Source organism: Mesoplodon mirus (genome assembly GCF_964341445.2).
Source record: "Mesoplodon mirus genome assembly, chromosome: 6".
NCBI lineage: Eukaryota > Metazoa > Chordata > Mammalia > Artiodactyla > Ziphiidae > Mesoplodon > Mesoplodon mirus.
The window spans coordinates 16,675,040-16,690,059 of record NC_138982.1 but is presented as its reverse complement, the minus strand read 5'-3'; the positions used below and the strand labels follow the sequence as shown (position 1 = coordinate 16,690,059).

Sequence of the window (15,020 nt, the reverse complement as noted above, 5' to 3'; positions counted from 1 at the left end):
AAAAGGCCACCTACTGAATGGGAGAAGAGATTTGCAAATGATACATCTGATAAGGTGTTAATATCCAACATGTACAAAGAACTCACAGAACTCAACATCAAAAAAGCAAACAACCCTACTGAAAAAATGGGTAGAAGACCTGAATAGACATTTTTCCAAAGACGTACAGATGGCCAACAGACACATGAATAGATGCCCAATATCACGAATCATCAGGAAAATGCAAATCAAAACCATAATAAGATACCACCTCACGCTGGTCAGAACAGTTATCACCAAAAAGAAAAGAAATAAAAGGGCTAGAGAGAATGTGAAGAAAAGGGAACCTTTATGCGCTATCGGTGATAATGTAAATTGGTAAGACCACTAGGGAAAACAGTATGGAGGTTCCTCAAAAAATTAAAAATAGAACTATCAGCAATTCTACCTGTGGGAATTTTCCCCTAAAAAAAATAACACACTTATTCAAAAAGATATATGCATCCCTATGTCCACTGTAGCATTATTTACAATAGTCACGACATGGAAGCAACCTAAGTGTCCATCAGTAGATGAACGGATAAAGAAGATGTGAGAGAGATATATATACACACACACACACACACATACACATACATATATACATATACACAGACAGACAGACAGACAGACATATATGCCGAGAACAAACTGGTGGTTGCCAGGGGGGAGGAGGACAGGGGCATCAGTGAAACAGGTGAGGGAAAGTAAGAGGTAAAACTTCCTTTCATAAAGTACATAAGTCATGGGGATGTGATGTACAACATAGAGAATAAAATCAATAATATTGCAATAACTTGGTACGGTGACAGACGCTAACCAGGCTTATCAAGTGGATCACCTTGTACTGTATAAAAGTATTGAATCACTATGTTATACACCTGAAACTAATAATACTGTAAGTCATTTACCACTCAATTAAAAAAAAAGAAGAAAAAAGTCAGATCAATACAAACAAATCTTTGGATTTAACTTTGGAAGATCACTTAAGACTTCAGCGAGAGAAATATCTGTAAGGTATTAGAGTTAGAAGTCAGATCATAAGGAGTTTATTCAAATATTGAAAAGTCAGGTAAATTTTTAAAAAAGGAACTTTAAGGTCCAGGGCTACAACAAAAAATAAAATAGTAGGGCAACAGTGAGAGTGGATTAATCCAGAAGCACCTCTGAGATCATCAGTACTATTTTTTTTATTATTTTGTGTAATAATGTGTTCTTTTCTGTAGCTAGTTTATAAATAAGGTTTGTAATATATATTTGCTACAGCTAACGTAATACAACGTTTAATCACTTCATACAAGCAGTGCTGTAAAATAATTAAACATTTTGAAAAGTGGCATATGGGAAAGTAAAGCTACATTTTGTTAAAAGTGGTTCTTTTGGGGGGATGTCCTGTCGTAAAGTGGTAATCCACATGCCACTGGAATCTTGCAGAGAATAGTTGACCAAAAGGAAGTAGCAGCTTTTTACTGTTGAAGACCACACAATATCAGGTCACTCCTACCCCAACACACAAACCCTCACAGCGCTGTTTACCCAAAAGGAAACCCTGTGTCGTTTTGGGCAGATGACCTGTTATGTTTATAATTTGTATGATTTTATCTTTTGATGTCACGTTCTGTACTAATAAAGTCTTTTTTTTTCCTTTTTCTCCATTGTCAAAGCACATAGGTAGTAGCAATAGGGTTTAAGGACAGAACAGAGGAATAACAGCACATACTTTACTCACATCATCAAATAGAAACAAAGCTTAGTTTAAGGGTGCTTTGTAGAGTCTCTAGATTAATCATTTAGGTGATGCTAATGTATCAAGATTTTCTCATTTGTAAGTGACAAAAGAAAAGAAAAGGAAAGAAAAGAAACCTAAAATTGGGCATGTGCAATAAAAGAGATGTATTGGCTAATAGACCTGAATGTCCAAAGTTGTGGGTATGGCTTCCATTAAAGGGCTGATGCAGGGCTGCAGCGGAGGTAACCAGGGCTGGGTTTGTACTATTTCTCCAGCCACCTTCCACGGTGTTAGTTTTAACTCATAAAAGGAAGCTGTCAGCTCTCCTTTTGTGGTAGCAAAATGGAAAGGGATAAAATAAAAAGCAGTCTATGCTACACCAAATAATGAGGTGGCACTAAAAACACACTCCGCTAATAAACCAAACTTGCCTTTCTACCTGCCAGACCAGATTCCTCTCCACAGCCTGCCCTTCCCGGGACTGAGACCGCAGTCTGCTCCCTGCCAGCCCGATTCCTCGGCGATTTCACCTCTGCAGTCGTTCCCAACTGCCCATCTCTTCCCGGCCAGTTTCAGATGCTCCTTGCCTCTCACCTAAAAAGACTGCAAAGCGCCTCCAAACTGACTTCTTGTCTTCCGCTTTCTCCCCCAACCCAAAACACTCCAAAGCCCGCAGATTCACCTGGTACCACTGAGCTGACCGCTCCTCTCTTCACATAACCTTCCTGAGCTCTCCACCGCATACTAACTAAAGCATCCAAGATGGACCAGACAGCACCAAGATTTAGTCTCAGCCTCTTCCTCACACAGGTCCTGCACACATACTCCACGCACCCAGATTGAGCGAGGGTCCCCAAACACCCTCCCCACAGCCCAATCATGTGCATCTTCCTCCAAACCTGCCACCACCCCCTCACTTCTCAGAAGCAGCTGTTTGCCCACCTCGGTCAGAGGACTGCACTTCCTGGATCCCCACAGGCTCTAACAGCCCAGAGTCTATCTGCATCATCGCAGGACCTGTGTCCTCCTTATCACCCTTTCTATGCTGTGGCCTTCTAAAAGCAACAAACACCTTCTCTAGGATGGGAGTTAAGGAGGCAGCCTGCAGTCAAGAAATAATTATTGTTAGAATTTTTCTTAACCACTTGATCAAAAAACAAAGACTCACATGGCAAGGGCAAGGGAGAATTGCTCCAAAAGCCTTCTCCTGGAAAGTAACAACAGAGTTCATAAAATGTGTCCTGCACTTTGAAAACATGTTACTCAAATTTCATAAGAAATAGACCATAGCACTCAAGTGGGGAAAAAAAAAAAAGAACTTCAGTGACTAAAAAGAAACAAGATATCCTTTAAGAGTTCCTTTTAAGGGACTTCCCCACTACTAATTATTTTATAACCATGAATCAAATAGCACAGTCACACCTCACAACTGAAAGTTGAGAAGGATTGTATGTTGACTTGATAACACTGTACAGTCAATAAAAAGGTGGAAAACCAAAAGGACCGGCCAAGGGAATGACAGGATAGACTCGGCCAGCCCTACAACCGAGTTCACATTCCGAGAATGTACAAGACACATCGGCCTTCAACGTATTTCCAAATTTTTACACGATGTTTCATTAAAAAGGGAAAACTGAGGCAGAATTCAAATAATGCAGAAACCTCAACCTCTTGGAAGCTCTGCATCTACAACTCACTTTAAAACTACTCTGTCTAATCATGTCCGTCACTGTCAGACTTGAAGCAACCAATCTCAGAGTCAGGAAAGAATGTCTTTGGACTAACTCAGGTGGGAAAGGGGATTATGTGCCTTGAAAAACTTTCAAAACATGAACCTAAAGCACAATGGCTCCAGAGAGAAGGCTGACTCGGAGCCACAGAAGCTGCTGGAGAAATGTTCTGATCAGCATTCATTAACCAAAGAACAGCCCCCTGCCCAAAGATCATTTAAAAAAAAACTTCAGGATGCAAACTATTTTGAGCGGTGAACATCCCAAGTTGCAAACTCCATAAGAAAAGTGGGCACAGTGGTGACTGTTCCACTGCCCAGTGGCACTCAAGTTCAAGTTCAAACAGCTGTAAACACTAAATATACGTGTGGGGGGGAGGGGGAGGGGGGGTGGTGGTGATGAACTGACCTGGTGTCCTCCTTTATAACCCCAGTTTCCAACCAACACTTTCGTTTGAAGAAGCATAATTAAGTGCTGAGACACTGGGGTCTAACAGTGCAGCTTTGGGCAAGGCCTCAATTTCCCCCATGCCTTAGTTTCCCCATCTGTAAAGAGAGGAATCTCCTCCATTTCATGGATTTCTTTAAAGAAAATAAATTCTCAGACCTGTGTTCCTGGCCGTGGCAGCGGCTACCTACCCCAACATTCATTTTCTCCTTCCTCATTAGCTCCAAAGGCTACCATGGTACGTTTTAAAAGCAAATTTTAGGAATGTTACATATTTGGGACTTCCCTGGAGGTCCAGTGGTTAAGACGCCGCGCTTCCACTGCAGGGGGCATGGGTTCGCTCCCTGGGTCGGGGAATTAAGATCCCGTGTGCCGCTAGGCGCAGCCAAAAAAAAAAAAAAAAAAGAATGTTACACATTAAAAATGATACTTCTATTGAAATACCATTGTTTGGTATTTGTGTTCAGTAAGATCAAAAGCATGATTTGCGTGGATAAGGGACTGAGGACAAAAAGATTCTTTTTCTCAATTCATGGGGCAATTTAGCTTCAATTTTTAAATATACAAAATATCCATTAAAGTAAATTGTATGTCATTTCTTAAATAAGTATCGCCAGGACCAAGGTAAGGGAAACACAACTTCCCCTCAACTTCGTCCCACTTGGGTTTCTGAAATACTGGGTTAGTGATGATGTGCGATTTCCTAGAACGCTAAGGAAACACCCACTGAAAAACATCTGTCCTTAATGAAACAGAAAGAAGCGACCTATGGAAATTCAAATGGAACTCGTGTTAAAGACAAAAACAGCAACAGGGACGGTAGCCAAGAAAAGCATGTTTCCACTGTGAATAAACTTCCACAAAATGCCAAGGTGCCTCAGGCTCATTCTCAAAAGGAGAAACGTGGTTCCGTTTCACTATTAAAAGATTGGTTTCTCACTATTCCAAAAAGGAAATGGAACATCGAGAACTAGGAGACTTTAGCTCTTTTATATTTGGCAATGCAGACACAAAAAACTGTCTATAGTAGATTTTTAAGAACAGTTGAATGTATTTAATTCTATCTATACCCCAAAGTGAAGGGGGAAGTACACATATAAATACGCCTATCTAAAAAAGAAAAAAGAAACTTTACCAAAAACCTTTGATTCCAGTGTTCCTTCATATCATTTTAAAACCAGTCACCACTCAGCTGGCAGCCAACTGCATCTCACCAAATTCTTCCCATCTCACCTTCTCCATCCCCCAGTGAGTGTAAACTCTGGTCATAACTTCTCACTTAACTTGACTGTCTGCAAGCATGTCTTTTCTGAAGTGGATAGAAGTGAGCTCTATCCAATATGATGCACACAAATCTTAAAACACAGAGCATTTCCGAGCACTATTATGATGAAAGTTAACATTGGTTCCTAACGAAAATCAAATACAAAGTTTGAGAAAGATTTGGGTTTTTTCCTCCAATTTTTGAGTGAATATATGTAAAGTTATTCTTTTGCAAAATACAGTAATAACAATAATTACCTGAATTCGAAAGAACACCGGAGTATCAGAAACAAATGGACACTGTCATCATAAGCGTCTTGACACATTATTGTTTTCCAAAGTTCCCTAGATCCTCCTTAAATTCCCTCCAGCTTGACAGTACTCATTTAGTCTTTTAAGAGATTTTTCCTTAGCAAAGTGAATACCAAAAGGGAGGCATTTTAGATTCTAGAGAGGTTTCTTCTGACTTTTTTCTTTATTATTTGGAAAACTAAGAATTATTAAGAGAAAAAGAGATGAAACCAAAGTACCCTCCAAGACAATGAAGCAACAGAAAAACCCAGACCCGAAGTGATCAGGCAATGGCTTTGCACTTAACAAATCACCTTTGGACCGGCACACTCACTCCCCCACAGGAAAAATGAACATTTACCCAAACAATTTAAATGTACACTGGAGCGTCCCTTTTCATAGAATCTATTAATTACTAAATACCTGTCTCAATTCATTATGCCGTTGGGGCCAAATTGACAAATGCGCACCCCAGGTTTACTCTCATAACTGAGAAAAACAGATCCAATATCCTTTTGAATAAAAAGATTACAAACTATAAAACAGTATGCACAACATAATAACATTTTTTTTTCTTGTGCGGTACGCGGGCCTCTCACTGTTGTGGCCTCTCCCGTTGCGGAGCACAGGCTCCAGACGCGCAGGCTCAGCGGCCATGGCTCACGGGCCCAGCCGCTCCGCGGCATGTGGGATCTTCCCAGACAGGGGCACGAACCCGTGTCCCCTGCATTGGCAGACGGGACTCTCAACCACTGCGCCACCAGGGAAGCCCCATAATAACATTTTTAAGTGGGTATACACATAGAAAAATTTTAAAACGTATGTACCAAAAACGTTAACAGTGATTATCTCTCTACATAATGATTTTCCTCTTCTCTTTCCATATTTAACAACATAAACTTGACCACATCGTTTTTGTTTAATAGATGTCTCAGCAGGATCCAAACTGCAACCCTTTTTTAAATTATAACTCTGAAAGACTGATGAGTGTCAGTATGTATACTAAAGAAATTTTGCTTAAACACCTAATATCTTTAACTCATAACACCATTCAAGGCACAAAAATGGACATTCTTTAAAATCATTATGATGAAATACACATCTTGGGTGTTTTCAAAACAAACAAACAAAAAAACACACCTAGGTATTACAACAGACGAATAAAAATCTTCCCTCTAAAAGAAGAGATGAATCTGAATTGTTTAAGAAAGGTTACACAAAATTGAAAAGGACTTGAAGAGGCTTTCATACAGTTAAGCTATGTGCAAACCACAGTTTCATCTACGTCAATATGCAGCATTTGAAAACCACATAAAAAGGAAAGGAAATTGTTAGTGCAGCCGGCAGTCCTGCAATGAGGCTGCTACCGCTCTAGCTAGCCAAACAGCTCATGCTTCTCTGCAGACTGGGAGCAAGGCGCACTGAGGCTCAGAGAATATACCCCCAGGTATGTCTTTTTAAATACTTAATATATCCAAATGTCTTTCCATGGAAGGGAAATCTATGATTTTCAGTGCTTAAACCATGTAAGTTGAAAATGCCAGCATGTAATAAGGTTGCTGTGCAAGAAGGCACCAATTATTAAACTCCAAATAGATTCTCACTGTGAACTACGCTGTAATTTTCTTCTACCTGATGACCTCATCCATCCCTTTCAGAAAGACAGCTTAATTCAGACAAGACTGAACACTGCTTACTTACAGGTAAGCTTAACTATTCAGTAACTCGATTTTATAACTGGATGGATAAAGGCCATTGTTGTAGGTTTTCACGACAGGGCACAACAGGTCTCTACAAACATTGCGATAGGTAATTTCAAGAAAATTCCATTGTGACTTCCATAAAAAAAAATATCTAATGAGTATCTAATGAGTTTCTAAGCAATGGGCACTCTCAAACAAAGGAGACACTTGAAATCTTTTCTTGATTTTGCTGGAATACATCTGGGTACCTCAGATTTCCACAGGCTAATAACTGGTTGAAAAAATACTCATCAAACACTTAGTTTTCAAATTCATGGTAGAAAACACAGAATGTTATTATAGTACAATTTAACCTCTACTTGATGAGACCAAAAATTTTTTTTTTTTTTTTTCGCGGTATGCGGGCCTCTCACTGTTGTGGCCTCTCCCGCTGCGGAGCACAGGCTCCGGATGTGCAGGCCCAGCGGCCATGGCTCACGGGCCCAGCCGCTCCGCGGCATATGGGATCCTCCCAGACCGGGGCACGAACCCGTATCCCCTGCATTGGCAGGCGGACTCTCAACCACTGCGCCACCAGGGAGGCCCGAGACCAAAATTTTTAAATAAAGAGATTTGTGCTTCATTGAGATCTAGACTGAGGTTCAAGAAAAGCAACGGCGAGGCACTGCATGACTCTCAAGCATTAATGAATGAACAGTTACACTGTAATTATTTTTAAATGAATTACCCACGAATGGTATATATGGTCAGTTCCAGTTACATAGTATATTAATTGATCAAAACAAATTATTCTCTAATCCTTCTCTTTACCACATATTCATCTATAAATTGAGACTTTATAATTGTATGAGCAAAAGGGGCACTCAGAGAAACACATAATATGTTACTCTTACAATGTAGCATTTGCAATACAACAGCATAGGCCAAAATCCTGGCACTTTGTAAAGGAACAGTGAGCAAAGGTGGGAGATGAGGGTCCATCTACACCAACACTAGCTTCTGACCCAGAGAACAAAAAGGACATTTAGAAGGTTCAGGCACTTAATAAATGGTTACTGTTAAAAGTCAAGTCATAAGGCATTCAGTGAAGCCTAGAGTAGACTTCAGACCTGAAGAGCTTCCTTCAGGCATTTAGGATAGGCAGGATTGGAGCTGGGAAGAATAAAGGCAGAGAGTCTAGGGAATGATCAACAAGGTCGGATCCTAGCCTGCTCTAACGAGCCGGGAAACCTTGACCAACACCCAAGCGCCAGACCTCAGTCTCCTCAAATCTGGGGATTGGACCAGATGCTATTAATAAAGGTTCCCCCCATCCTTGGAATCCTACGATCCCCAAATTGTATCACAATGAAAAGTACAAAGGAAGGAAGGAAGAGCTCCCAGGACAGTAGAGATCCCACCAACCTAAAGTAGAGAGTTGGGAGGAAGAGAGTGCGGATGATACGGAGGGACGAGGTCACAGGAATTTTGAAAGTAAAGGAGGTTTAGGCTTAAAAGATAGAAGCTAGGTTTGGTTTTTAAATATATGTACTGGAAAATGAAACATCAAAACACATGGAGCCTAAACATCTTTTAGTAGTATTTAGGAAAAAGAATGAATACTTTATTTCTGCTCTTTTACATGAAAATTGCTTAGACTATAGTTCCTCCCAAGAGTAAGCACTTAGTAGAGGTTTGCTACTATAATAACAAGAAAGACAAATATCATATGATATTGCTTCTATGTGGAATCTAAAAAAAAAACCAAAAAGGTACAAATGAAACCTATTTACAAAACAGAAATAGAGTCACAGATGTAGAAAACAAACTTATGGTTACCAAGGGGGAAGGGGAGAGATTAATTTGGAGATTGGGATTGACATATACACACTACTATATATAAAATTGACAATTAATAAGAATCTGCTGTATAGCACAGGGCACTTTACTCAGTAATGACCTATATGGGAATAGAATTTTAAAATTATGACTCCAAATAATAATAATAATCACCATCATTATTATTGAGACAAAGTTTCGAAGTGATTTTGAACATGGCTTCTGAGATCAGACTGTCTGGGTGGGACTCCTGGCTCTATAACTTACCAGCTATATAACCTTGAGTGTTAGCCTTGTGGAGCCTCAGTTTTCTAATCTGTAAGACAGGGATAATAACATCTACGTGATAGAAATAATGAAAGGTTAAATAAGTACATGTAAAGTACTTGGCATGGTGCCAGACACAAAGTAGGTTCTTGATTACTTTCACTGAGTTTAGTACAGAATGACATTATTCATGGACCCTCAAGTCCTATCCCAGGTAGGGAAGGGTGAAGGACGTATACCCTTTAAATGTCACTTTAACTTAGAAAGTTTTATGTACATCTGCCTTATCCCTCCACTTGCATACTGTTTCACCCCAAGAGGTACACAATGGATCATTAAATAATTAGGAGAATTAAGATTCAGAAAGGCTTCTGAAGTTCTTGTTTGTTTTTTAAAAGGACGTTTCAGAGAATGGGCTTGTTTGGCCTTCATAGCCACTATACTTACTATTTGCTATTTTTACAAGCCACATATCAATTTTTTCTTGCTAAAACACAAAAGCGATCTTCTGATTATTAAAACAAAGGAAGAGAGGTGTTTAAGATGCACGAGGAGGGTGTTTATCAGGAAGTAGCACCAGGAAGAATACCTGTGGCCCAAAGAGCATGAGTTTGACTAGACCAGGTCAAAGGGAATAAATGATACCCAGTTTGTTTTAACTTGTGCTATAAGTCACCCAATGTTCCAGATTTGAAGGGAACGTGACAAGATTTTGTCACCATCCGTGATGATCACAATGGTTCTAAGGGCAGGTCTTAAACTTCTAGCCCTGAGTGCTGCAAAACCCGCAATGAAAGAAGAAGAAGAAGAAAAAAAAAAAAAAAACCTCAAGTGTTAAAGTTAGATGTTTTCAAACATCCATATATATAACTGAGCTTCTCTTTGAGAAGTGTGTAACCAATGATCATACATCCTTGCCCTAGAAGCCTTTAAAATACGTTCTTAGTCAACCTTCTCACCAACACTGATATGCAAACATCTATACACGCACTGTTCAAGAGAAATATAAAGCAAACCACAAAAGGTACTTTAAAATTATCTCACAGCTACACTTAAAAAAGCAAAAAGAAGCAGGCTAAATTAATTTTAATAATATAGTTAACCTCATATATCAAAAATATCATTTCAAGATGTGCTCAATATAAAAATTAATGACATATTTTACTAACTGTTGTACTATTTGCATAAAATAGTACAATTTTACTACTTGCACTATTCTTTATAATATTTTACACTAAATCTTTAAAACCCAGTGTGTACCTTGCCCTTACAGCACACATCAATTTGGACTGGTCACATTTCAAGGGCTTAATGGTCACAGGTGGCTGCAGCCTACCAAACTGGATAGCACAGGTCTTGTACCATCACAAATCTAGCGCAACAAGGCAAGACCAGATTCTAATCCTACAACTTTTTCTGCCAAAAAAAGAAAAATGAAATGAAATTCTCATTGTGAAAATGTTCTAGTGGGTTCCACAATAAAAGGCCTACATTTTAGATAGAATCTTTTAGATTTTAGTACAATTTTCTGTCCTTCCTCACCTCCCCTAGGTTCCAGCCTAGGTTCCTCTAGCACGAAGAGCTCTGTCAATCTATGAGAACAGAAAGCCAGGAAGCCTCACTGAGAGCTCTTCAGGCTCAGCCACAACCAAACCTTTTTTGCTTCCTCTCTCTATTTCTCAGAATTTCAGTTCACTTATCTCCTCTGCAAACTAACTTCCAACGCAACTGGTAACAAAAGAGCTATCAGAATGCAAAAGTGTGAAGTCAAAAATATCCTTTCTAGAAGCAACCTACATGGGATTTCCCAAAATCATAAAATCAGACCATGGAAAACCCAGGCTTCCTCATAATCTAAGATGTTCCCACCAGTCCACACAATCTAGTAAGTTCACCAATAAAATTCTAAGAAGCAGAGAGGCTGTGACCGTGGTTTTGTGAATGCAATTGTGTTTGAAGAAAATAATATCCAACTTGAATTATTGACCTCCCTTCTCTCCCCTTTGTTTTCTATTTTAACAGATTCTTTGCATTTTTTTTTTTTTTTTTTTTTGAGGACAGTGTCATCTTGAGGGAAAGTAAGGATGACCAACAGTTCTACCTTCTGCCCAGTTTACAGAGACCTGGAGCCATTCACATATTTTTTTTATTTAGTTTTCATTGTTGGAATTATTGGAAGTTGTTTTGCAGCCTGGGCTTTCATACAGAAAAACACAAATCACAGGTGTGTAAGCATATACTTAATTAACTTGCTTACAGCCGATTTCCTGCTTACTCTGGCATTACCAGTAAAAATCGTTGTCGACTTGGGCGTGGCACCCTGGAAGCTGAGGATATTCCACTGCCAAGTAACAGCCTGCCTCATCTACATTAATATGTACTTATCAATTATCTTCCTAGCATTTGTTAGCATTGATCGCTGTCTTCAGCTGACACACAGCTGCAAGATTTATCGAATACAAGAACCTGGATTTGCCAAAATGATATCAACTGTTGTATGGTTAATGGTCCTTCTTATAATGGTGCCAAACATGATAATTCCCATCAAAGACATGAAGGAAAAGCCCAACGTGGGTTGCGTGGAATTCAAAAAGGAGTTTGGAAGAAACTGGCATTTGCTGACAAATTTCATATGCATAGCAATATTCTTAAATTTCTCAGCCATCATCTTAATATCTAACTGCCTTGTAATTCGACAACTCTACAGAAACAAAGATAATGAAAATTATCCAAATGTGAAAAGAGCTCTCATCAGTATACTTTTGGTGACTACAGGCTACATCATATGTTTTGTTCCTTATCACATTGTCCGAATCCCATACACCCTCAGCCAGACAGAGGTCATATCTGACTGCTCCACCAGGATTTCACTTTTCAAAGCCAAAGAGGCCACACTGCTGCTGGCTGTGTCCAACCTGTGTTTTGATCCGATCCTGTACTATCATCTCTCAAAAGCTTTCCGCTTAAAGGTCACGGAGACGTTTGCTTCACGTAAGGAGACCAAGGCTCAGAAAGAAAAATCAAGTTGTGAAAACAATGCATAAAATATGGGATTTTCTCATGCTATCTTTTCCTGCCATACTGGACAACTGAGTGTACAAAACTGCTCGGAAGGAGGGAAAAAAAGAGCCTCCATAAGTAAAAACACAGGCAGCTAGCAAATGTGGCTTGGTTCGCTGAGAAACCCTGTTTCTAAATGCGAGCCAAGCAGTACTCTTGTGGTTGTTGATGCTCCTTAACCCAAACGTTTGTACAAAAAACTAAAACGTCTTGTTGCACCAACATAAACCCTGCAATATCCTTGAAATCTAAATGAGCTCTATGACACAGACTGAAGTATTCATGAGGTATTCATTTAAAGGCCTGGAACTGACTTCCTGATAGAAATATGCAAAATAATCTCCATGTAAGTTTCCAGAAAGCCTTTCAGCAATACAATTTAAAGTCCTTTAGATCGCTTAAAAAAGAAAAAAAAAAAAGCCAGCTGATTTTTTAAATGAAACCACCTGTGTGCTGTGCCTGATTTTTTTTGTTTGTTTGTTTGTTTGTTTTAATCCATCACTTCAAAATTGGTAACCTTTTAGCTCACTACTCCAATTTTTAATAGCTAATTGTTTCCTACCACAATAGCTTAAAATTCTTTTAAGCTTTTTTTTAAGCTTAATTTAAAACGCTTGGAAATACATGGATAGTTTTTAATGTACTATATATCCTTATATTCTACCTGTAGGCTATAAATAAAGATTTTCTACTGTTAGTAATGACAAATCCAGTGATTTCTTAGTATTATTTTGTAGTAATATGAAATAGACCCCATAACATTTTCAAGGGGGGTTGTTAAATTATACTAACTGCTAAAACTACTGTTTTGGAACTGACATCAAAGGTATGGAAAAATAGCACCAGTCACATGGTCTTAAAATAGACAGGCCGACACCACACAGCAAGGCCTTGTTAGAAATGCAGCACGTGCTGGGCTGATGGGTGCCAGCCAGGTCCTGAAGATGAGTCTGACCCCATGTAGGGCCGGCAGTTTAAAGAATGGGTGACTCTCGGGCTTCCCTGGTGGCGCAGTGGTTGAGAGTCCGCCTGCCAATGCAGGGGACACGGGTTCGTGCCCCGGTCCGGGAAGATCCCACGTGCCGCGAAGAGGCTGGGCCCGTGAGCCATGGCCGCTGAGCCTGAGCATCCGGAGCCTGTGCTCCGCAACGGGAGAGGCCACAACAGTGAGAGGCCCGCGTACCGCAAAAAAAAAAAAAAAAAGGGTGACTCTAAGCTCAGGGTCACAACCCACTGATCAAATTCTCTCAAATGCCAGTAATGCAGAAAGGATTCAATAGATGGTAATAAATAAAATACGTATTTAGGGAAAAGAAGGCTGAAAAGTTTAGACAAGAATACCTAAGACTTTGTATCTTTTTCCTTGTTTCAGTTATAAAAGCCCACATTAAAACAATTGGTAATGCATTTGCATTAGCTGCAATGATCAAGAAATGGTATTCCTCAAACAAAAACAAACACAGAGCACAGAGTGGTGGTTACCAGAGGGGAAGGATTGGGGAGAAAGGGTGCAATGGGTAAAGGGGATCACCTGTATGGTGACAGAGGGAAACGAAACTTTGGGGGGTGAGCCCTCTCTAAGGCAGGGGTCCCCAACCCCCAGGCCGAGGACTGTTACTGGTCCGCAGCCTGTCGGGAACCCGGCCGCACAGCAGGAGATGAGGGGCGGGCCGGCGAGCGAAGCTTCATCCGCCGCTCCCCATCGCTCGCGTTACCGCCTGAGCAATTCCCCCACCCCATCCGTGGCAAAACTGTCTTCCATGAAACCGGTCCCCGGTGCCAGAAAGGTTGGGGACCGCGGCTGTAGTGGATATAGAAGTAGACATATAACGTTGTACGCGTGAAACATATAATGTTATCAATCCACATTACCTCAGTAAAAATAAATAAATGATCTCAAAGGATGGGGGGGGCGGGGAAGAAAGAAAGAAATGGTGTTCGTGGAAGCTAACAAGACAAGTTTGATTCCAGACTCATTTTTTTTAGCTCTGCACTGAGAACTATTTTCTGAAGCTTGAACCCTAAAGACAACTCCTACCCACAATTTTACAATACATTCTCTGAGTTTGAAGAGAACAGTAAAGGAGAAAATGCACAAAAACGTGCCTCTTACACTTATAACATGGTAGGTACTGGACAAACTCCAGCTGGCTAGTGCTAATGACAGGAACCCCAGTCAGCATCACGTATCTAACACGGACAGGGTCTAAGTGACTCACCTGTGGTACAGGCTGGGAGAATGCCTAGACACTAGAACCTGTGCTTGTGGGCAATCTAAGAACATGTTTTCACCGACAAGCAGATCAAGACATTCATATACGACCATATCTGCAACTAGTTTACTTTCCTGAATCTTTTGGTCAAGTCCCCTTTCAGTCTTCTCTCCTTGGCCTTCACTGACTAGAGCCACATGTGAGAGACAAAGGAGAGGGGAAAAAAAAAACCACTTTTTGTTTTTTTAATCATATTCTTATATTCTCCTCACATGCATGATTGGCTAGTCGAGTTTTCCCTTTTATTAAGGAAGAGAACCAGACTCACTACAGCATTCCTAACGTCACTCTTCTATTAATATATACTTTTATTTCCCCGTTTTTGATAGCTTATTCTAAATTTCCCTCACAGGAAAGGAGCTTCTGGACAATTGGTGAGAGAAGGCTGTTAAAAAATTGTACCCTACAACATCAATTTTCT

The 15,020-nt window shown here is 40.0% G+C and overlaps 2 protein-coding genes across 2 annotated transcripts in view; one reads left to right on the top strand and one right to left on the bottom strand.

Annotated features, from left to right (window-relative positions):
- Window positions 1-15,020, bottom strand: part of MED12L (mediator complex subunit 12L) — a 321,906-nt gene that overhangs the window by 206,483 nt on the left and 100,403 nt on the right. The window lies entirely within an intron of this gene.
- Window positions 10,747-12,978, top strand: GPR171 (G protein-coupled receptor 171). Its single transcript, XM_082625560.1, has one exon. The coding sequence runs from the start codon at window positions 11,351-11,353 to the stop codon at window positions 12,308-12,310; it is 960 nt and encodes a 319-aa protein (XP_082481686.1). The 5' UTR covers window positions 10,747-11,350; the 3' UTR covers window positions 12,311-12,978.